This window comes from Synchiropus splendidus, chromosome 14 (genome assembly GCF_027744825.2).
Source record: "Synchiropus splendidus isolate RoL2022-P1 chromosome 14, RoL_Sspl_1.0, whole genome shotgun sequence".
In the NCBI taxonomy this organism is placed as follows: domain Eukaryota; kingdom Metazoa; phylum Chordata; class Actinopteri; order Syngnathiformes; family Callionymidae; genus Synchiropus; species Synchiropus splendidus.
This window is the reverse complement of record NC_071347.1, coordinates 18,475,792-18,495,861: the sequence shown is the minus strand read 5'-3', so window position 1 is coordinate 18,495,861 and position 20,070 is coordinate 18,475,792. Positions and strand designations below refer to the sequence as shown.

At 46.6% G+C, this 20,070-nt stretch overlaps 2 protein-coding genes across 2 annotated transcripts; both read left to right on the top strand.

The window, feature by feature from the left end:
- Nucleotides 1-394: 394 nt before the first annotated feature.
- On the top strand, nt 395-10,327 carry idh2 (isocitrate dehydrogenase (NADP(+)) 2). Its single transcript, XM_053886194.1, has 11 exons — nt 395-595; nt 5,735-5,826; nt 6,086-6,251; nt 6,326-6,486; nt 6,570-6,713; nt 7,642-7,778; nt 7,844-7,995; nt 8,064-8,176; nt 8,363-8,460; nt 8,552-8,644; nt 9,913-10,327. Exons 1-11 carry the CDS (start codon nt 481-483, stop codon nt 9,995-9,997), a joined length of 1,356 nt encoding a protein of 451 aa, XP_053742169.1. The 5' UTR covers nt 395-480; the 3' UTR covers nt 9,998-10,327.
- A 7,361-nt stretch (nt 10,328-17,688) lies between these two features.
- Nucleotides 17,689-19,241, top strand: LOC128771288 (uncharacterized). Its single transcript, XM_053886633.1, has one exon. The coding sequence runs from the start codon at nt 17,761-17,763 to the stop codon at nt 18,547-18,549; it is 789 nt and encodes a 262-aa protein (XP_053742608.1). The 5' UTR covers nt 17,689-17,760; the 3' UTR covers nt 18,550-19,241.
- Nucleotides 19,242-20,070: the final 829 nt, after the last annotated feature.

Below are 20,070 nucleotides of genomic sequence, written 5' to 3'. Positions count from 1 at the left end.
TTGTAGAATGCAAACATAGGTGTTCACCTGTCACGCGCCAACTTGTGAATTTATGATTTTTTTTTTTTTAGTTATTACTTTTAATGCTTTATCTCAGTTTTAGTTCTTGGTAAATATGAAATAATTTGCTCTTGCTTTGAACGCTATGAATCTTGATTTTTGTGAATATCTGACTAATCCACGCGCGTTTTGTTATTATTTGTTACTGTTATTATTATTATTAGTGTTATTATTATTATTATTGTTAGTGTTGTTATTATTATTATTATTCTTGTTGTGTGGCACTTTATTTGAGAAGGCACCGAAATCCCGCTTCCGTCACTGACCCCGACGTCACGCTCAGCGTCTCCCGCCGGGGGAGGAGGGAGGGCGGTGCTGCCGCTGCGGCTCGCTATATTGCGGAGGCGCTCTCGAGCTTCTCCCCCTCTCTCTTTCGCTCTCTCTGAGTGTGAACCGCTGCTAGACCCGGTCTGGTTGAACATGGCTGGATATTTGAAAGTGCTCAGCTCCATCTCCAGGTCCGCCGGCGCCGCGTTCTCCAGAAGCCCCGCGGTGCTCGCCCCGGCTGCTACACAGACCTTGCAACAAAGAAACTGTGAGTGCGGACCGAAAGTTGGGCGCCAGATGAAGGATAAACGAACCGACGGTGCAACCGCTGCTCGTCCGGCGGCTGCTTTGACACGTAAATGAAAGCGCGAGCCGGCGGCTAGCCTCGCTAGCGCAGCCATGCTAGCCGAGCCGCGGATGCTGCTAGTCGAATAACCTTTATTGCCGAATGACCTTCCGCGGAACGATGCTGTAAAAAACCCCTCGCTGCGGTTTAACAGCCAAATAAACACCCGAGAGCGTCAAAGCGACACAGTTCTCAGGGTCAAAGACGAGGCCGGAACGACTGTCTTTTCCGTCCGGACAGTCTTTGTCCTGCGAGCCAAAGTTTCCCAACATTTTTATGCTCTTAAACCTGAATTGGAACTTGTTTAAAATAACACGGGCCTTTCCCGAATGGTGCTGATTTCGGACAGCGACTGAGCAACGATATACTCGATCTATATTTCAGTCATAAATGGCGAATGTGGTACCTTACTACTGTCGAAGTGGTGCTGTGTTATTATATGGAAAACCTTGAAGTGATGCTGCTGTTATCATAAGACGCTTGGAAAAGTTTCCCCAAGGTCAGACTCTGCATAGGAGGCTCCGTTTTAGATAGCAATGGCTGCCAGGCCGGTGTCCTACACACTGATCCCCCCTCTCATCTGGGATGGATCCAGACCACCACCACCATCATAGCTGCCACATATGTCCCTGCAGGTTGCGTAACTGGAGCTTAGCAAGTGGCTGGATGCACTCGCTCTGTGCTGTCTAGTGCCTTCTAAAAGTGCCATGCATGTACCAGGTGACCAGGCAGTGAGTCTCTGTAGGACGCCAGCCTCATCACATGGTCTCTACAGACAAACCACATTTCAGTGAGGGAACTTGACACCCAGCGAGCCCTGGTGCTGTAGATCCACGCCTCCACGGGTTAGTTGAAGGGCATACGACTTTGAATGAACATGTCTCCAGGCTAATAGGCCAGTTAGGCTTGTGAATGATCTTAGATTTGAAATGACCTGTTAATGTAGCCGCGATGAACTGCAACAATGCCACGTACAAGTTGCTGCTCAAACGTAATTTGTATAGAGAATAAATTGATGTCAAATTCCTAACACAAAAAGGTTAGGATTATTGTTGATTTAAACAAAACTTGAATCAGTTTCGACTGTGTTAGTTTCATACCTATGGACGTGGGGTACAATGAGTTGTCTCCCCATTTTCTGCTGAATTAAAAACTAGTTTTTACATTACATTTCTGTATTATTTATAGAATGAATAATAATAAAAATTACAATAAATAAAAAGTATAACAAACTAATAGAAATCTTTATGAAACAAACCCTTACATTTTTAGCAGAAGTTTGTTTTTCAGTTGCAAAACTTATTATACTGTTATTAAAAAAAAAAAAAAGGACTGCATTGTCTGGTCGTCTGTAGTGAACTGAAATGCAAAAAGTCAAGCTGATAGTGCTGTGTTGTTGTTGTTGCAAGTGAAAACATCCTGTGTTTACATCCTCCAGGACCGGAGTCAACTCCTTGTCTTGATGTACGCGGACAGTTTCTTGGTTTTCCTCATTCTTTAACATGGTTTCATTTCTCAGCAGTCTCCTCATGGTTGCTGTGTTTTGTTAGCTTTAAGTTAAAGATTGATGGAAAGCTCCCATACGTCTCTGCCAGTGACTAACCTTCACTTAAATCTCAAGTTAAAGCACATAGAGGAGGCGACACAGTGTTCCGGCGGTAAATCAATATTTTGTCATGTGGCTTCAGCATGTTGCATCTCCCAAAATCTTTACTTTGAATTTACTGCTTTGAGCTGAGCAGTATATGGAGTCTGTCAGCCGTACAGGCACATTTATATTTCAACATTTAAAAGTATGAATCGCCTAAGAATTACCTTTTACTGCTTTGAACAGCACTGTGTAGTTGCCATGTTTTGTGAGGTAAAATTTTACAAGGTGTTCTAGTATTATTTTAAATCCTTACTGTTAAAATAGAATGTACAAATTGCCTTCTGTTAACCCACATGTGACGTGAGCTGACTGATTCCTGAGGTTAACTTGCTCCGGTGGCAATCGATGATTTAACCCTTGCAAACGATTGAAAATGCTCAACTTAAGCGTTGTAATGGCACATTTACCTTTAACTCAGTGTTGGACATGATCACTTGTAGCTGAATGGTATTGGAAAACGGCCACCTCGGTGACATCACTGTCTCTAGCTGCTGCATTTTTGATGAACAGCGATGTCTCCTTGAAGCTGCCGGACTTTCTAATCTTAGCTACTATAACACTCCTGTTATACCTAAGAGGATGGACGGAAGTTCAAGTCGCTAGTTTGACTGCAGAAGGCTGTTAGGAACTTTAAACCCAGAGCTATTTGCTAAAATACAAGCTTGGCATTGCGCTCTTTTAACAACTATTTGGATGCTCACAAGTGGATTTGAGGTCTGCGTGTAACTTGGAACCAGAACATGCCTTCCTGGCTTGTTGATGTTGTGAAAGACTTGGAAAGGAGCAGTTCTTGTGCCATGGAAAGTGCCCCTGTGGTGATGCAAGCCACATCTTGTGTCTCTGAACTTTGCCCTTCACTTAAGTGTTTTTGTGAGAATATTAGCTTTTGAATGCCTCGACTTGCTGCTGGTATGTTTGTTTATCATGTTGAATTTTACAGAGTAAAGTCATGGTTTAAAGATGATCCAGATTTGAGCTAAATGTGGCCCACTCTAAACAGATTTGGAGGAATGCTCTCTAATCCATTTAGGAACTTGTACTTGTTTTGAATTGTCGTCGCCCAGTGAGTTGTACTTTTTCATTACAGCTTTGAGTGATCATACATTTTATTTTCAGTGAGACATTTTCTTTCAATGTCTACCATTTGTTAGAAGCAGCTGGTGGTGAAGGGTAGTCTTGGCACTGCTCTCTGTGCAGTAAGATGATGCCGGCCCACATGACTGCTCAGCACGTCCTTCAGCTGCTTTGTTGATAGCGACTGAGGTTGCATAACAACTCGAGCTCCCCCCGCCCTCCCTCCCAGTCTCCAGCACGGTCGGCACTGCAGTCCTGTTCACGCAGATGCAGCTGACATGAGACTAAGGCTCCCAAAATGCACTGCAGTAGATGACGTATGAATTAGAGAAGTAAAAAGGCTGCAGGTTTTGCTGTTTCGGCTTGAAAATAACCGGCGTGGAGAATTACTCAGGACTTTCCGATCGGGTTATTTTCAGGCGCTGTGTGTCACTGAGGGTTCAAGTGTCGAATCTGCAGTGTGGCTGCAGTTGTGGCTGGTGGTCTTGTTCCAAACACACAATTTCTAACCTAAAATCTCTTCAATGTAATTCGTTTAAATGACTTTATTGACTCTTTGTTCATTAAGTTTGGTGAAAAACATTTCCGGTATAATTTAAATCTCTTTGCAGAATGGTTAAGCTGTGTAGTTTCATTTTTCATGCCTATAACAGTGTGAAGCTAAATACTCGTCTCCTGTTGCTCTGGTCTAGTCCTTTATTAAATGTTGTCTTCATCACGGACGCGCATGAATGCAAGTGGAACATAGATGTGTCGGTTATATTTGAAGATTGTGGCCGTGTTGGACTTAAAATACTACACATATAGGGCCACGCTTGTTTTGACTGCTCGACCTAGAGTTGTGCAATGAAATCAAATATTAGTTTAGAGCCTGGTAATTTTGCAGTCTGGAGTTTCAGATTCCAGTTGGGAAATTTCACAAGAGCAGTCTGTTGGTCTCTCGTACCTTTAAACATTTCATTGAACACAACTTTTTAAGTGTAAATGTTTGGATAGGAACCATAAATCTGGATCCGTGGTTCACTACAATGCCGTCTGCCATTATAGCTGCACTGATGCTCAAGTCACCGTCTTGGCAGTTCCAACTGAGTGTCACATGGCTACTGAATTTGTTGAAAGTTGGAACACGCACTTGCTTGCCAGACATGCACCAGAACATGCTTGGGTTTGGATGATTGATAGCTGTCAGACATTCACTGCTGATCCTTTTACTGAACTTACTTTATGGCTCCATTAAAAATGGCTTCATGAGAAAAGGGTCGGTTGTGCTGTTGAGTTCTATTTTTGTGATGACATTGCAGCATTCCCACACTGGGACAGAGGCTGATTCAGATGCCTGCAGTTTGTCGACACAACCAGTTCTAGTCTCAACATCTATTTTAATCTCTTCTTTTAATCTTCATCTGTTTAAGTTCCGACGACTGTGTTGTACCCTGTAGTGGTGGCCAAACCTTTTCCATAGAGGGCCAGGTAGGATGAGGGTGGCGCTGGTATCACTTAGTTTAGGTAACATCTGTTTCTTGGTATTTGGTGTTTTTTTTTTTGTTTTGTTTTTTTTTTGATGCCACGATTACTACGCAAAATTTCTTCCAGTAAGAAAAGAACGGCAAGGACGGCATCGTGCTGATATAAAAGCTGGTCTCTGCTGCTGTGCTCATTTTGAAGGCGCTGACACACATGTTTTGGTTTGCTGTCTAGTCAGACTTTTAAAAAAAAATTGATATTAACCCGTTCTCAAATTATGTGATAGTGAATCCAATGACAAGCTAAATAAACGCATATGTTTGGTCATTTTTGTGTAAGATGTTAAATCCAACAACCTGCTTGTGTCAATTTGGAACAATTTGTCAACACTCTGACACTACACTCTACCTATACTTGACATGTGCGTTGCTTTTCAAATTCAAATTCACATATGTAGACAATATAAATTGAAGTACTTCATGCTAACTGTATATCTACATATACATATAATAAAGCAACCTAGCTACTATCTTGTGGAATAGAGGGAAGGATAGCAAATAGAGCTGTCATCAGGCCCATGAAGTGACTTTTCTAGTTTCACACCTCATGGTGTAAATTCTCAAGTGACAACAAAAACTGAAAAATGCTACTATGAGGCTTGTTCTGGAATATTGCAGATTATTTGCTTTCCACTAAATGTTTCACAGCCTCTGGCTAAAAATATTCTGATGTCTTTTGATCCTTGTTTGACAAGTCCTCCAGTGTTTTCTGTTAAGCTACGATCAAAGACATTGTAGCCTGTTGAACTGCTTCATATCAAAAGTTCTATTCCCCAAATATGGACTCATTCGGTTGGCTGTGTCGTCTCTCAGATGCCGACAAACGGATCAAAGTGGCCCAGCCGGTGGTGGAGATGGACGGAGACGAGATGACCAGGATCATCTGGGAGTTCATCAAGGAGAAGGTGAGTCTGAGGACCAGCTTAAACAGCGTAAGCTGGTGTGACTGGTCTATTTTTAACCTGCAGACTGCCTACTGGGTCAGGGGGAGGGTAAAGCTGAGGGCGGCAGGAAGATTAGGTTTGAATGCTTCTGTGGGAGGAGTTTGTGAAGGCGAGCAGATGGTGTTGGCTCCTGAGGCTGATGTGGAAAGGAAACCAACTGTACCCCAACGTGTACAGCTTAATTCATTTGGAGGTTGAGAACTTGTATTTTGTGTTTCAGCTCATCTTGACCAATGTGGATGTCGAGCTCAAGTATTATGACCTGGGTCTGCCGTACCGCGACCAGACTGATGACCAGGTCACCATCGACTCTGCGCTGGCCACCAAGAAGTACAACGTGGCGGTGAAGTGTGCGACCATCACGCCCGACGAGGCCAGAGTGGAAGGTTTGTCTCGGTTCTGAAAGCTAAAGACTGTGTTTAACCGACTGCTGCTTGATGGCTTCACACTTAAAATGCAGAGTTTGGCCTGAAGAAGATGTGGAAGAGCCCCAACGGTACCATCAGAAACATCCTGGGTGGCACCGTCTTCCGTGAGCCAATCATCTGCCAGAACATTCCCCGACTGGTCCCGGGCTGGACGCAGCCCATCACCATCGGCAGACACGCCTTCGGCGATCAGGTGAGTCCAGAAACGCGCTGCCTTTTTTTCTTTTTCTTTCTACCAATCCTGTCACGCTGATGATGACAAACTGCCTCCTGCAGTACAGAGCAACTGATTTCGTGGTGGACCAGCCCGGAAAGTTCAAGATCATCTTCTCACCCGCCGACGGCAGCGCAGGCAAAGAGTGGGAGGTGTACGACTTCCCCGCAGGCGGCTGTGGCATGGGAATGTACAACACCGACGAGGTGAGGACGCTGCTCGAGGAAATTCCTACCTTCACCGAAAAAATATTGTCCAGCCAGAGAGACAGAATACATGAAGAGATGGGACTCAAGTTTAGTTTACTATAGTTTAGTAGGGTACTTGACTGAATCTTTGCAGTGACAACCATGTAGCATTGGGTTGTTGCTAGGGATTGGTGATATGGACAAAAGAATTATCATGATAAATGTTGTAATTTCGATAATTATCAACTGTTTTATGATGAAACTTATTTGTACAGTTTGTCTCCAACATCATTATTTGCTTATGTTTAAATATAATAGTTAAATATATATATATATATATATATATATATATATATATATATATATATATATATATACACATACACTGGACCTATTTCCTAGATGCTATTGAAGAAGTGTTAGAAATCATATGACTCAATGAAACGATCATTGAGTCATATTCTTTTCTCAAAATCATGATACAAAGTGTCAGTCCTTTGTCTTGATGGTGATGAAAAACCTCTGAGTTGGTCATAAACAAGTGTGTTGGGCAGGATTCCCCCTACTCCTGGTTTGCTTTAAACGTAAGCTATGACATGTTGTCACTCTTGTGTCTGAGGATAACAAGCCAATGAAGCACCTCAGACTTGCTACGATGAAACGTGGCACCTCCTCTTACCTTAAGTCAACCCATTCACTGTCACGTCAGTTGAATGACTCGTATGTTAAGAAGGTCTTTGAATTTAAAATTCATGAACTCGGCGACTTGACGCTGGAATCCTGAGGCGAGACTAGTCAACCGGCTTTGCTACTGTTTACCCTCCTGACTCTGTTTGGTGTATCAACACAAGAGGTCACAAAGTTGACTTTCAACTTGTCAAAGACAAGGTCGTTCATCTCCACTGCCTTTTCAAACTGTTTTTTCCCCCCTCTCTCTCCCTGCCAGTCCATCACCGGCTTCGCTCACAGCTGCTTCCAGTACGCCATCAACAAGAAGTGGCCGCTGTACATGAGCACCAAGAACACCATTCTGAAGGCCTACGACGGCCGCTTCAAGGACATCTTCGAGGACATCTTTCAGAAGTGAGTGCTTCACCTCCGGTTGTGATCCAGCGCTGCGGCTCGATAACCGTGATCGCTCCCTGCAGGCACTACAAGCCGGAGTTCGACAAGCTGAAGATCTGGTACGAGCACAGGCTCATCGACGACATGGTCGCCCAGGTTCTCAAGTCCTCCGGGGCCTTCGTGTGGGCCTGCAAGAACTATGACGGAGACGTTCAGTCCGATATCCTGGCACAAGGTGAGCCACAAAGAACTGTCCATCCCAAAAGAGCTGCTGGAGCCTGACCGTGTGTTGTGTGCCCTCAGGGTTTGGCTCTCTGGGACTCATGACGTCTGTCCTGGTTTGCCCCGATGGCAAGACCATTGAGGCGGAGGCTGCCCACGGCACCGTGACCAGGCACTACCGCGAGCACCAGAAGGTTGGTCCACCACTGCTGACACCTTGAGATGTCACACCGCCAACATGTTTTTCAACTGCAGCCATGGCTTTCAATACGAATGAAGCCAGTATCATGTTGTTTTGGCGCTGATGTATAAAGAAGCTGTTATGCTTATGGGGTTCTCAGACACTGCTGTTTTTATTGAACCCTCTGCTCTTCCTCCAGGGGAGACCCACCAGCACCAACCCCATTGCCAGCATCTTCGCCTGGACCAGAGGCCTGGAGCATCGTGGGAAGCTGGATGGAAACCCTGACCTCATCAAGTAAGATGATCCGTTTCCCTGGATTCCAGAGCTGCAGTCTGAAGTGGGTGGACCAGGTGAAGTGACCCACGCTGCTTTTGACTTTGTCCAGGTTCTCCCAGACCCTGGAGAGGGTGTGTGTGGAGACTGTGGAGAGCGGAACCATGACCAAGGATCTGGCTGGCTGCATCCACGGACTGTCCAAGTAAGTTTGAGTGTTCAAGTCTTCACAGTTCAGTTTAACTGTGTCAGATGTCGGATCAAATCCAATGTGTTTTACTAGCGCAGAACGTCACATTACGGCGGGCAATGGCGACATCTGGTGGAGGGAAACTAAAATGGGGGCGCAGCACAGCAGCAGTTAGGATTCAAAGGATAAACTCACTACCACAGCAATAACACTTTTAAGGCCATGTTGATATTAAGCTTGAAATAACATGACTTAAATGTGTTATTTACCATATATATACACCCCAAAAAAGTTCACACTGTCCTGACTGAGTGAACATTGCATCCTCCGTGCTAGTAACCTTGTGTGATCGCTCGTGAGCAAGAGTCACAACAACAAGGAAAACACAACACGTATCATAGAAATGGACACGATCCTTGCGATTTTTAGTGTCTTTTAAATGGAGGAAAATCCAGAGAGAAACAGTAGGACAGCAACACTACCGCTGCTGCCAGAGCTTGAGCTACAGTCTGAAGAGACGCACTGGGTGAGTTTGGCTGCAGATGAGTGAGATTTATTTACTTCTTATGGTTAAGAGCGAGTATTTTTACTGTCGTCGGTTCAGTACATGTCTGTCTCCTTGGCTGTGTTCTGTTGCACGTCATGGTGGGGGAAAATAACTTTCCTCTTATAGTCTGGCGAATTCTTTTTCTTCATGATGCATTTTTTGACTGGTGTGACTTATTCTCCAAAATTATTCTTATTATTCAGTTATGCAGTCAGAAAAAATATGGTACATTAAAAAAACAAATTCATACCAGTTTATAAATAGAAATCCCTGTTTGAAAAATATCCCTGTTTTTATTATAAAAATCACAATTTTGATTTTAAGTGAAATCTTTATCAAGATGTATATTGTACCAAGGTGTACGAAGTTTCTTTATTTTAGTTTTGGAGTTGTTCAATATTCAACATTCATAACAGTCAGCTCACTTCATAACATACAACATTCTAAGTGGTCACATTTATTTGGTGCCGACTTCAGTTTCAAGCCGACTATTAAGCCATGTGATGTGGAGTACACGTGAAGGTTTGAAATGAAGCGTCCTGTTAGCAGTTAGCTGTGCGGTGCTGACAGTGTTGGGGTTTGATGTAGCTCAATACCAAACTTTACTCAAAGGTACTGAGGCTAATGCTAGCTTCCTCATGAGTTACATCCTTACATGTATTAGCACCAGACTTCTAGTGTTTAGGTTGAGCGGTCAGTAAAGTTTATTCCCGCTCTCGTCCTGTTCTTCCTCCAGTGTCAAGCTGAACGAGCACTACGTCAACACCACAGACTTCCTGGACGCCATCAAGACGAACCTTGACAAGGCCCTTGGCAAGTGAAGGATGATGAGCACCGTCGGCCTGGAGGTGGCGCTGTCACATTGTTTTTGTACCTCATTTTTAACTTAAAAAAAGGTCATTCAATTCCCATACATTTTATCTGAAGGGCACGTAACGTACCGTCTCTATAGAGTGTAGCGTTCTGTTAGTCGATGTTACTCGAGGGCGTCCCTTCAGACCGATCCCTCCTTTGGAAAATAAATAATCTGTCCCATATTTACAAGGTTTTATTTTTGTAATGTGAAGTACTGTATTCATTCTTCTGTAAAGCCTTGAGCCAGACTGAAGCCTGTCAAATGCACTTGTCAATAAACTTAGCTTGACCCACTGCTGTCGCCTTGAAACCGTCTGCACAAACAAAACTCTTATCGTTCAAGACGTCCTTCAAGGTCAAGTGTGGAGGCTTCTTTGAGCCGTGACCATCCGAGTGTAACGGAGACTTGAATGTGGTGCGGCGGGATCGTGTTCTAAAGTACTGTCATTAAACGGCTGAAAGTGCTCGACGAGGTGATGCTCATTCGTTCTTGCTTATTCCCAGCGACTTGGGGCAAGAGTTGGGGGGGGTCATCCTGGACGCCAGCAGTCCATCACAGGTCGGTCAGGTCTGAGAGAGGACACCACAGGATGACTTCAGCATCAAACAATCCTAGAATAGAGAGAGAGAGAGAGATCATCCTGCACATTTAAATAAGGCAAAAATGACACATGAAAATCGATCATCAGGGTTCTTACCAGCTCTCCCCTGTACTGGGAGTTCACCCTCCACGCTGGGAAAATACCATCTCTGTGGGAACTTTCACCTTTTATTTAAGATTGTTTGTTAAGCATCTGTCTTCACAGCTCCAGTTAGGTTTAGAACACAGCGACCTCTGGTGGTCACGGAGCAGAGGCGTATCTAAGAAGCTGGTAGAGGGTCAGACATTTTCCATCATTATTAACTGAGATCGATGAGTTGCTCTGAACAGCCCTGGTACTATACGAAATGCATGTCAAGAGAACGAATCAGGAATGGAGTAAACCAGATACATAAAACAGAAATAGAGAACAAAATGAACGTTTAAACCACAGGTCTTTCTTTTCCTTCTGGCTTCTCCCTTCACGTGTGGCCACAGTGGATCATGTTCCTCCATCTCACCCTGTCCTCTGCTTCCTCTTCTCTCAAACCTGCAAACCTCATGTCCTCCTTCACCACCTCCATTAATCTCCTCTTTGGCCTTCCTCTCCACCTTCTGCCAGGCAGTTCCAACCTCAACATCTTCCTACCAAGGTACTGGCTCTCTCTCCTCTGTACATGTCCAAACCATCTCCATCCAGCCTCTCTGACTTGGTCTCCTAAACACCTGACATGTGCTGTCCCTCTGATCCTATCATCATCCTGCTCACTCCCAGAGAGAAGCTCAGCATCTTCATCTCTGCTACCTCCAGCTCTGCCTCCTGTCTTTTCCTCAGTGCCACTGTTTCCAAACCATACAACATTGCTGGCCTCACCACCCTTTTGGACACTTTCCCTTTCATCCTTGCCGACACCCTTTTGTCGCGCATCACACCTGACACTTTTCTCCAACGATTCCATCCTGCCTGCACCCGCTTCTTCACCTCTTCCTCACACTCTCCATGGCCCTGGACAGTTGAGTAAGTACTTCAAACCCCCACCTTCTTTATCTCTGCATGCTGTAACTTCACCTGTCCACTTGGCTCCCTCTCATTCACACACATGAATTCCATCTTACTGCTGCTAACCTTCATTCCGCTCCTTTCTAAAGCAATCCTCCACCTCTCTAGCTTATCTTCCACTTGCTCCCTGCTCTCACCACAGATCACAACGTCATCTGCAAACATCATGGTCCAATGGGCTTCTTGTCTGTCAACCTGTCCATCACCATGGCAAACAAGAAGGGGCTCAGAGCTGAGCCTTGGTGCAGTCCCACCTCCACCTTCAACTCCTCTGTGACACCTGCAGCACACCTCACCACTGTCTCACACCTGGTACACATGCATCCTGCACCACTCCAACATACATCTCTGCCACTCCAGACTTCCTCATACAATACCACAACTCTTCTCTTGGCACGCTGTCGTATGCTTTCTCCAGGTCCACAAACACACAATGGAGCTCCTTCTGACCTTCTCTGTGCTTCTCCATGAACATCCTCAAAGCAAACACTACGTCTGTGGAGCTCTTTTTTTGGCATGAAGCCAAACTGTTGCTCACGTTAAAACCACAGGTGAGGAATGTAATGTACATTGATTAATGTAAAAAAGAGTATAAACAGAAAACCCGTGGGGCTTCAGTTCTTATGCATTTTAAATACTAGAAACACAAACCGATAATGTGAACTGGCCGACGATTCCTCTTCTAAATAAACCCTAAAAACACTGGGTACTTTGACATGAATGTCGCGGGCTGAACGTCATCTTCCTCAGCAGTAAAATAATCACGTCACGTGACTTCATTCATTCACTCTCACTCACCGCCTGAATACCTGCGAGAAACACCAACATGAACAAGGTGAATTTGCAGGTCAAACTCTGCTACCGCGCGTTTACTGGTTGTTCAGCCGTCAGCTCCCCTAGTGGTGAACCCCCACCACTGCACCTCAGAGTGCACCGCATGCACCCATATATACAGTATATACACATATATCAACACATTTTTTATTACATTGTGTAGCCACTTTATTGTTCTTGAGCTTCTTGGACAGCAGATGGTGCTGCAGAGCGCTTCTCTTCTTACTGGTCTGAAAAGTTCTATTTTATTCTGCACTTTCTGTATGCACTCTGTTGTAGGAGTGAGTGTGGAGTGTCTGCCGCTGTTCGTGTATGTGTGGTGTGGCCGCTGCGTGTGGGAGGGGCTGCCGGGAGATTGACGTCTCTCTGGGGAAGAAAACGTGTAGAAGTGCCCGGTACGTGTGAAGTTCGAACTGCGACGAAATAAACCATAAGAACGCTCTACCAAAGACTCGACTCATCCATGTCCCAGCTCCAGCCGACGAAAAGGACATTAAACCCTGGAGTGCGCGCTCCAGCCTTGGAGGTGACGGAACACCTCCCCTGTGACGCCCGACCACGGTCCGGTGAGGAGGCAGGAAAGGTTTAACACTGGCGACCACGAAGGGACTGGAGGCTCGGGACACTGTGGTGAGCACGTTTAAAGTGACATACGCTGAAAGAAAGTTTTAAAAAGTCGAACCGTGTCGGTGAGGAACGGAGGAGCTAATTGCTAAGCTACACCACGAGTTTGGATGTCCGGAGGAGTTAGCAGCAACAAGTTCGCCATGAGTGAAGGACGTGACGGACGCTTAGTGGACAACGAAAAATACTGTTTGTGGAATGAAAGTGATAACCCGTTCAAACAATTTGCCAAGAATGAACAGAGGAAAGGGGGTTACGTGTTTCATCCTTTGAGTGAGGCTCGCCGGCCCAAGTGGAAAAACACGAATCCGTTTATTGATGACGTGGACAGTTATGACCCGGACTATTCACAGTTTTCCACGCCACATGTGAACCCATTCTCTGGTGGTCGCACTGGAAATTATGTTCAGAGTACTCCCATGGAATTTGGTCTTCCATACACCCACCGAAATCCTTCTGGTCACCCACAGAGTACAGAAGTGTGTGATCAGTTGACTGATCCAATGAATCACTTGAGAGTTGGAGGCCGAACCGCTGTCATGCAAAGTGGACGTGGTGTGTCAGGTCAGCGTCACCTGCACCAGGAGTCGCCTTCTGATAGTGAAGACGATACCGGCACAGAAGAGAGAGTCCCCACGCTTCGGCCCGGGCAGTATGATGGCACTACACCATGGAGAGAATTCTTATACAAGTTTGAGAGCTGCGCCCACGCCAACAACTGGTCTGAGAAGACAATGACCGTGCAGTTAAAGTTTTGTTTAGTTGGGCCTGCTGGTGCCATCGTCCATCGTAATCCACGCTCTGCTAGGTGGGATTATGACCGCCTGGTGGAGGAGATGGAAACTGCCTACGGACCGTCATCAGAGCATGCTGCGGCGGTGGCAATCGAACTCCGTCAGAGGGTGCGGAAGACTGGTGAGTCTCTTCACTTGTTGAGGGACGACATATATGGGAAAGTCTCGGTGGCCTACAGTGACAGAAGTGAAGTAGAACAGGACACTATCGGTGTGGAGGTCTTTACATCTGCTGTGGGAGATGCAGAGATTGTCCAGAAATTATTAGAACAGCGCCCACGTACTCTGGCTCAAGCATATGATATTGCAAGGCGCCATGAGACCACCAAGCGCGCTGCATTGTATGTGGCCAGTTTTGCTCATTCTGGGTCCCTTAGTTCCAGTGAACGACGGCAAAGAGCAGCTGTTGTCAAGGAAGGAGTAGAAGTCGAAGGTACAGAACATGTTTCAATGCCGACCCTGCCCAGCAGAGCATCTGTGCCCCCTAGCCCTCCAGCCATTCCACGTTGCCCCCCACGTAAGATGTCTGCCCGCCACGACATGAAGTGGGAGGACATTCGCTGCCACAACTGCTCAGGGTTGGGACATATGAGGCGTGAGTGTCCATCACCAAGACAGCCAACCAGAGCTCCGGCATACAAACAGAGTCCAACGCAGCCTAAACCTGCCACCCTCCATCACAACCCGAGTCAAGAAATGAGTGTCAGCATGCTGGTCGGTGACCTGGAGGTGTACGCTGTCTTGGACACTGGGGCGGCTAGAAGTGTTTTCCCTCTTCGACTGTACAACGCTCTCCAGCCAGATGTTCGCCCACCACTGCAGCCACCGACGGTCACAACCCTAGTAGGTGTGGGACCTGGTATTGTTCCTGTGCACGGAGAAGCCGACCTCACAGTGCAGTTCCACAACAGACAAGTCAGTGTGCCCTTTCTGATCGCAGACATCGTGGGTGATGATGCCCTTCTTGGCCAGCCATTCCTGATTCAAGCACAAGCACGTTTGGATTATGGGAAACAGCACATTATCTTGTTTGGAGAAGAAGTGCCGTTTTACCGTCCCGACACAAAGAAAAAGACTAGTGCTGTGAAAGTGTGCCGAACTGTTGTCTTGCTGCCCGGTCATGAGTATTTGGTGAGGGGAATGACCCATGCGGGAAGCTGTATTGAAGGCCAAGTGGTTCTGAGTCCCACCAAAGGATTTGTGGAGAAATACAGATTGCTTGTTGCCAGAGTGTTGGTGGAACCAGCCAAGCTTCAACCTGTGCCACTACGCATTTTCAATCCGGGCAACAGGGCTGTGACTATCAAGAAGGGGGCCATTGCTGGATTCCTCCAGCCTGCTACACCGCTGCAGTCCACAAGCAACATAATGGTCTCCAGTGCAACTGACCAGTCGTTTACACTGCCACCACATCTGCGAGAACTCTATACAAAAAGCTCAGCAGAGTTAAGTAACCGAGAGCGAGTTCAACTGGCGCAACTGTTATGCACCTACAGCAGTGTATTTTCCACTGGCCCGGATGATATTGGTCGCACAAATCTGGTCCAACACGACATCATCACTCGTCCAGGTGCCCCAGTCAAGCAACCACCACGAAGAATGGCATGGGAGAAACAGCGTGATGCTGATGAGCAGATACAGCAGAACCTGGAGCTCGGACTCGCTAAGCGTAGCCACAGCAGCTGGGCATCGCCTATTGTGATGGTACGAAAAAAAGATGGAACTTATCGTCTCTGCATTGACTACAGATCTCTGAATGACTGCACCATCAAAGATGCATATCCCCTGCCCCGAATACAAGACACACTGGACACTCTTTCGACGGCAAAGTGGTTCAGCACACTAGACTTGGCTTCCGGCTACTGGCAGGTGGAACTTACACCTCGAGCTCGTAAAGCTTCAGCCTTCTGTACCAGAAACGGCCTATTTGAATGGAATGTCATGCCATTTGGACTGTGTAACGCTCCGGCAACCTTCCAGCGATTAATGGACCGTGTTCTGGCTGGTCTGCAGTGGGAGACCTGCTTGGTCTATCTGGATGATATAATAGTGCTGGGGAAGGATGTGCCTGAGATGTTACAACGGCTAAGCCAAGTGTTCAACCGACTACACCGAGCTCAACTAAAGCTGAAGCCGGCTAAATGTTGCCTCTTTCGCCGGCAAGTGAACTACCTTGGTCACATAGTGTCAGAGAAGGGCGTGTCCACCGACCCTCAAAAAGTCCAGAAGGTTCAAGACTGGCCACCACCAACTTCACTGCAAGAGGTTCGTCAGTTTGTCGGCCTGGCGTCCTATTACCGCCGCTTTGTCAAAGACTTTGCATCAATAGCTGAGCCCCTCCATAATCTAACCAAGAAAAATGCCCGGTTCGAGTGGACGGACAAGTGTCAGGTGGCTTTCAATGAACTGAAGCAACTGCTGTCAACCGCACCCATCTTGGGGTACCCCCTCGACCAAGGTGAGATGATCTTGGACACAGATGCCAGTGACACCGGCATTGGTGCAGTATTGTCCCAGGTTCAGGAGGGAAGTGAACGTGTGTTAGCCTACGGAAGCCGCAAGCTGTCCAAGACGGAACAAAACTACTGTACGACCCGTCGAGAGTTGTTGGCTGTGGTCGAATTTACATCTCATTTTCGACAGTATTTATTAGGCCGCCAGTTCACCGTGAGAACAGACCACAGCAGTCTCCGGTGGCTGACCAAGATGAAAGAGCCCGAAGGACAGCTAGCCAGGTGGCTGGAGAGACTTGGCGAGTACAACTTCAACATCATCCATCGCCCGGGGTTGCTCCACACCAACGCGGACAGCCTGTCCCGGAGACCTTGTCGCCAGTCTTGTCCGTGTAAGTTGCCGCCTCCTTCAGTTCCATCAAAATGTGTCACCCATCAGGCTATCCAGTGTGAGATGGGGTCAGACATGCCCGTCAGTGGACCGGAATCGCTCCAGGTGAATATAGTGGGGGTGATCAACGCTGACGACTCGGTCCATTCGTTTCAAGGCTGGTCCATGACGGATCTCCAACGAGCCCAGGAGGCAGACATTGACATCTCACCCGTCAAGACATGGCTCGAGTCCGGCAGTGAGCGCCCCCCTTGGGTCACCGTGTCACCCTACAGCCCCGCGACTAAGGCCTACTGGAGTCAATGGGCAAGACTTTTCATCCGGGATGGAGTCTTGATGAGGAAATACTACTGCCTGGACGACACGCAGTTTTACCCCCAAGTGTTGCTGCCCAAATCCTTCCGAGCAGATATCCTAAAACAGATGCATGAAGGACTCATTGGAGGACATTTTGGCGTTGAACGAACGGTCACCCGAATACAGACTCGGTACTACTGGTACAAAATGAGAGAAGATGTCTCCTTGTGGTGTAGTACCTGCACCAGCTGCGCATCCAAAGCGAGACCCCGCAAGACACCACAAGCCCCCATGGGAACGGTAAGGGTTGGTGCCCCCATGGAGCGCGTCGCTCTAGACATTATGGGACCACTAAATGAGACTGAGCGGGGAAATCGGTATATACTGGTCATACAAGACTATTTTACTAAGTGGGTTGAAGCATTCCCCCTCCATGATGACAAAGCTGTGACTGTGGCAGAAGTTTTGGCCTCTCAGTGGGTGTCTCGTTACGGTGCTCCACATACCCTGCACAGTGACCAGGGCCGCAATTTTGAATCTGAGGTGTTCCAGAAGATGTGCTTAACGTTCGGCATCGAGAAAACTCACACCACGCCCTTCCGTCCACAGTCTGATGGCCAAGTGGAAAGATTCAACGCCACTCTACAGAAGATCCTGGCCACTACAGCTGAGCGCTGTCACTGGGACTGGGACGTGATGATCCCCTTTGCTGTCATGGCCTACCGAGCAACCAAGCACAGTGCAACTGGTTTAACTCCAAACATGATGATGTTCGGCAGGGAATTGACTGAACCAGTTGATCTGGTTGCTGGATTACCCCCAGACACTGACGCCACACCTTCACCCCCTGAGTACGTCCAGAGTCTCCGAGAACGGTTGGAGCTGGCACACCAGATCGTCAGAGTCGCCCTGGGTGAAGCAGTGCAACGAGCAAAAAGACAATATGACAAGTCTTGCTGTCGGACCCACTATCAGATTGGTGATGCTGTTTGGTATCTCATCAAAGGCACCCGAAATGTCAAGAACAGAGTTCGGAAGTTCCTGCCGTCGTATGAAGGGCCATATTTCATCCTGGGACAGCTGGACGACCTGGTGTACAGGATCCAGAAGAACCCCAGGACCAAAGTCAAGGTGGTCCATCATGATCAGCTGAAGCCGTACCGTTGCCGGGACGCTCTGGACAACACCTGGGCCCTGGAGCTAGCGTCTTCATGGACACCGATGGAGGTGTCGCCACCACCTGTGCAGAGTGATCAAGCGGACCTGGACCTGGGCTTGTCTCAGCTGTTTTCCAACAGTCCAGCTGGGACAGCTTTCAGTTCCACTTCCTCAGATCCTGACATTGATACTGCTGTGTTTGACTCTCCTCAGTCCGGTCTTCCAGACAGCAGTGGTGCTGCAGTTCAACATCATCCGGACCCGAGCGCTGAAAGACCTCGTCGCCAGCGACGACCACCAATCATGTATGGGGAATGGGTCCATTAAGCGAGGTTAACTGTTTGAGATGAATAGTTAAGTTTAGAATTTATAATGTTCTCATGTTCAAATATGTTCTGGAAAAAAAAAAAAAAAGAGTATTGGTCTAGTCTGCATGTTGAGGGCTCGTACATATGTCTAGTGACAATAGTGAAAGTGTGTAAAGCGGTTGGCCTGGTATTCACGCACAATTGAGTTAAAAGTCACCTGCTGACTGTTATGGACAGGATGGTGCCATTCTATTTTTTATACACTATTTCTCCACAGGTGCTAATTTTAAAGGTGAGGCTAAAATACTTTATTTTTGTATATTGCAAGTAATAAGGGTTGCCCACCTGTTTTATTTTGTATGGAGTTGCTGGAGTGCATTGTTTAGAATGCTATCCAGAGTGGGGGTAGTGTTGTAGGAGTGAGTGTGGAGTGTCTGCCGCTGTTCGTGTATGTGTGGTGTGGCCGCTGCGTGTGGGAGGGGCTGCCGGGAGATTGACGTCTCTCTGGGGAAGAAAACGTGTAGAAGTGCCCGGTACGTGTGAAGTTCGAACTGCGACGAAATAAACCATAAGAACGCTCTACCAAAGACTCGACTCATCCATGTCCCAGCTCCAGCCGACGAAAAGGACATTAAACCCTGGAGTGCGCGCTCCAGCCTTGGAGGTGACGGAACACCTCCCCTGTGACGCCCGACCACGGTCCGGTGAGGAGGCAGGAAAGGTTTAACAACTCCCTTCCTCCCCCCCACCTACCTGAGCACTGTGATTTCACATTCTGCACGTCCTGCCGGAGCAACTTTGGCGGTGGAATGTTTTGTTGAATATATTGAGCGTTTCCCCCCCAAATCATTTTCCACGAGGTCCGCGGCCCTGTCACATGTCGGCCGCTTGTCGTCCATCACTGGGACCAGCCGGCGGCATGATGGATGATGTGCTCACAGACACACCGGGCCACTTCATATTTCACTCATTTATTTCGGGGGGCGGGCGATTCCACAGATTCATCTGCTTGAAAGGGGAAAACGTAAATGCAGGTTCTTGGACGACGTGTTGAGACTTTTCAGAACGCGAACGTGACTTCATAGGTTTAGGTTTTGTCAATGACATTGTAGGTATATATTTTTTACTTTGGCTTTCAGATATTGGAAAATATATGTCATATTTTAATAACATAATAATATAGTTCCAGTTCAAATATTTTATCATATCACATAGTTTCCTTCCGCTGTTTATTTTGGAAAAAATGAAACTTTTTTGACATGACTTTGATCCTGGTTGAACAGCTCAGTGGTTTTCAAAATAATCTGTAGCCACTGTCTCTCTTGTGAAAAAAATGTATGAAGAAAAGCTAATAATAATTTTAAAAAACTGGCAGAAGTTCATCAGACAGTATTAAGGTTCATCTTTCTACTTTACAATTTTTAAACGCTCAAATGAAATAATTTGCTTTTTTTTAAATCATATAATTTAATTGCAAATGCAAATTATTATGACTAAATTACTATTATAAAAAATAGCTTTTTGAAATTCATACATTCAT

Excerpts from the sequence above, each read along its gene's own strand:
- idh2 (XM_053886194.1), top strand. The coding sequence starts at position 481 with ATGGCTGGATATTTGAAAGTGCTCAGCTCCATCTCCAGGTCCGCCGGC. Across the intron at positions 6,252-6,325 it reads CGACGAGGCCAGAGTGGAAG|AGTTTGGCCTGAAGAAGATG; the intron begins GTTTGTCTCGGT and ends CTTAAAATGCAG. Across the intron at positions 6,487-6,569 it reads GACACGCCTTCGGCGATCAG|TACAGAGCAACTGATTTCGT; the intron begins GTGAGTCCAGAA and ends TGCCTCCTGCAG.
- LOC128771288 (XM_053886633.1), top strand. The coding sequence starts at position 17,761 with ATGATCCCCTTTGCTGTCATGGCCTACCGAGCAACCAAGCACAGTGCA.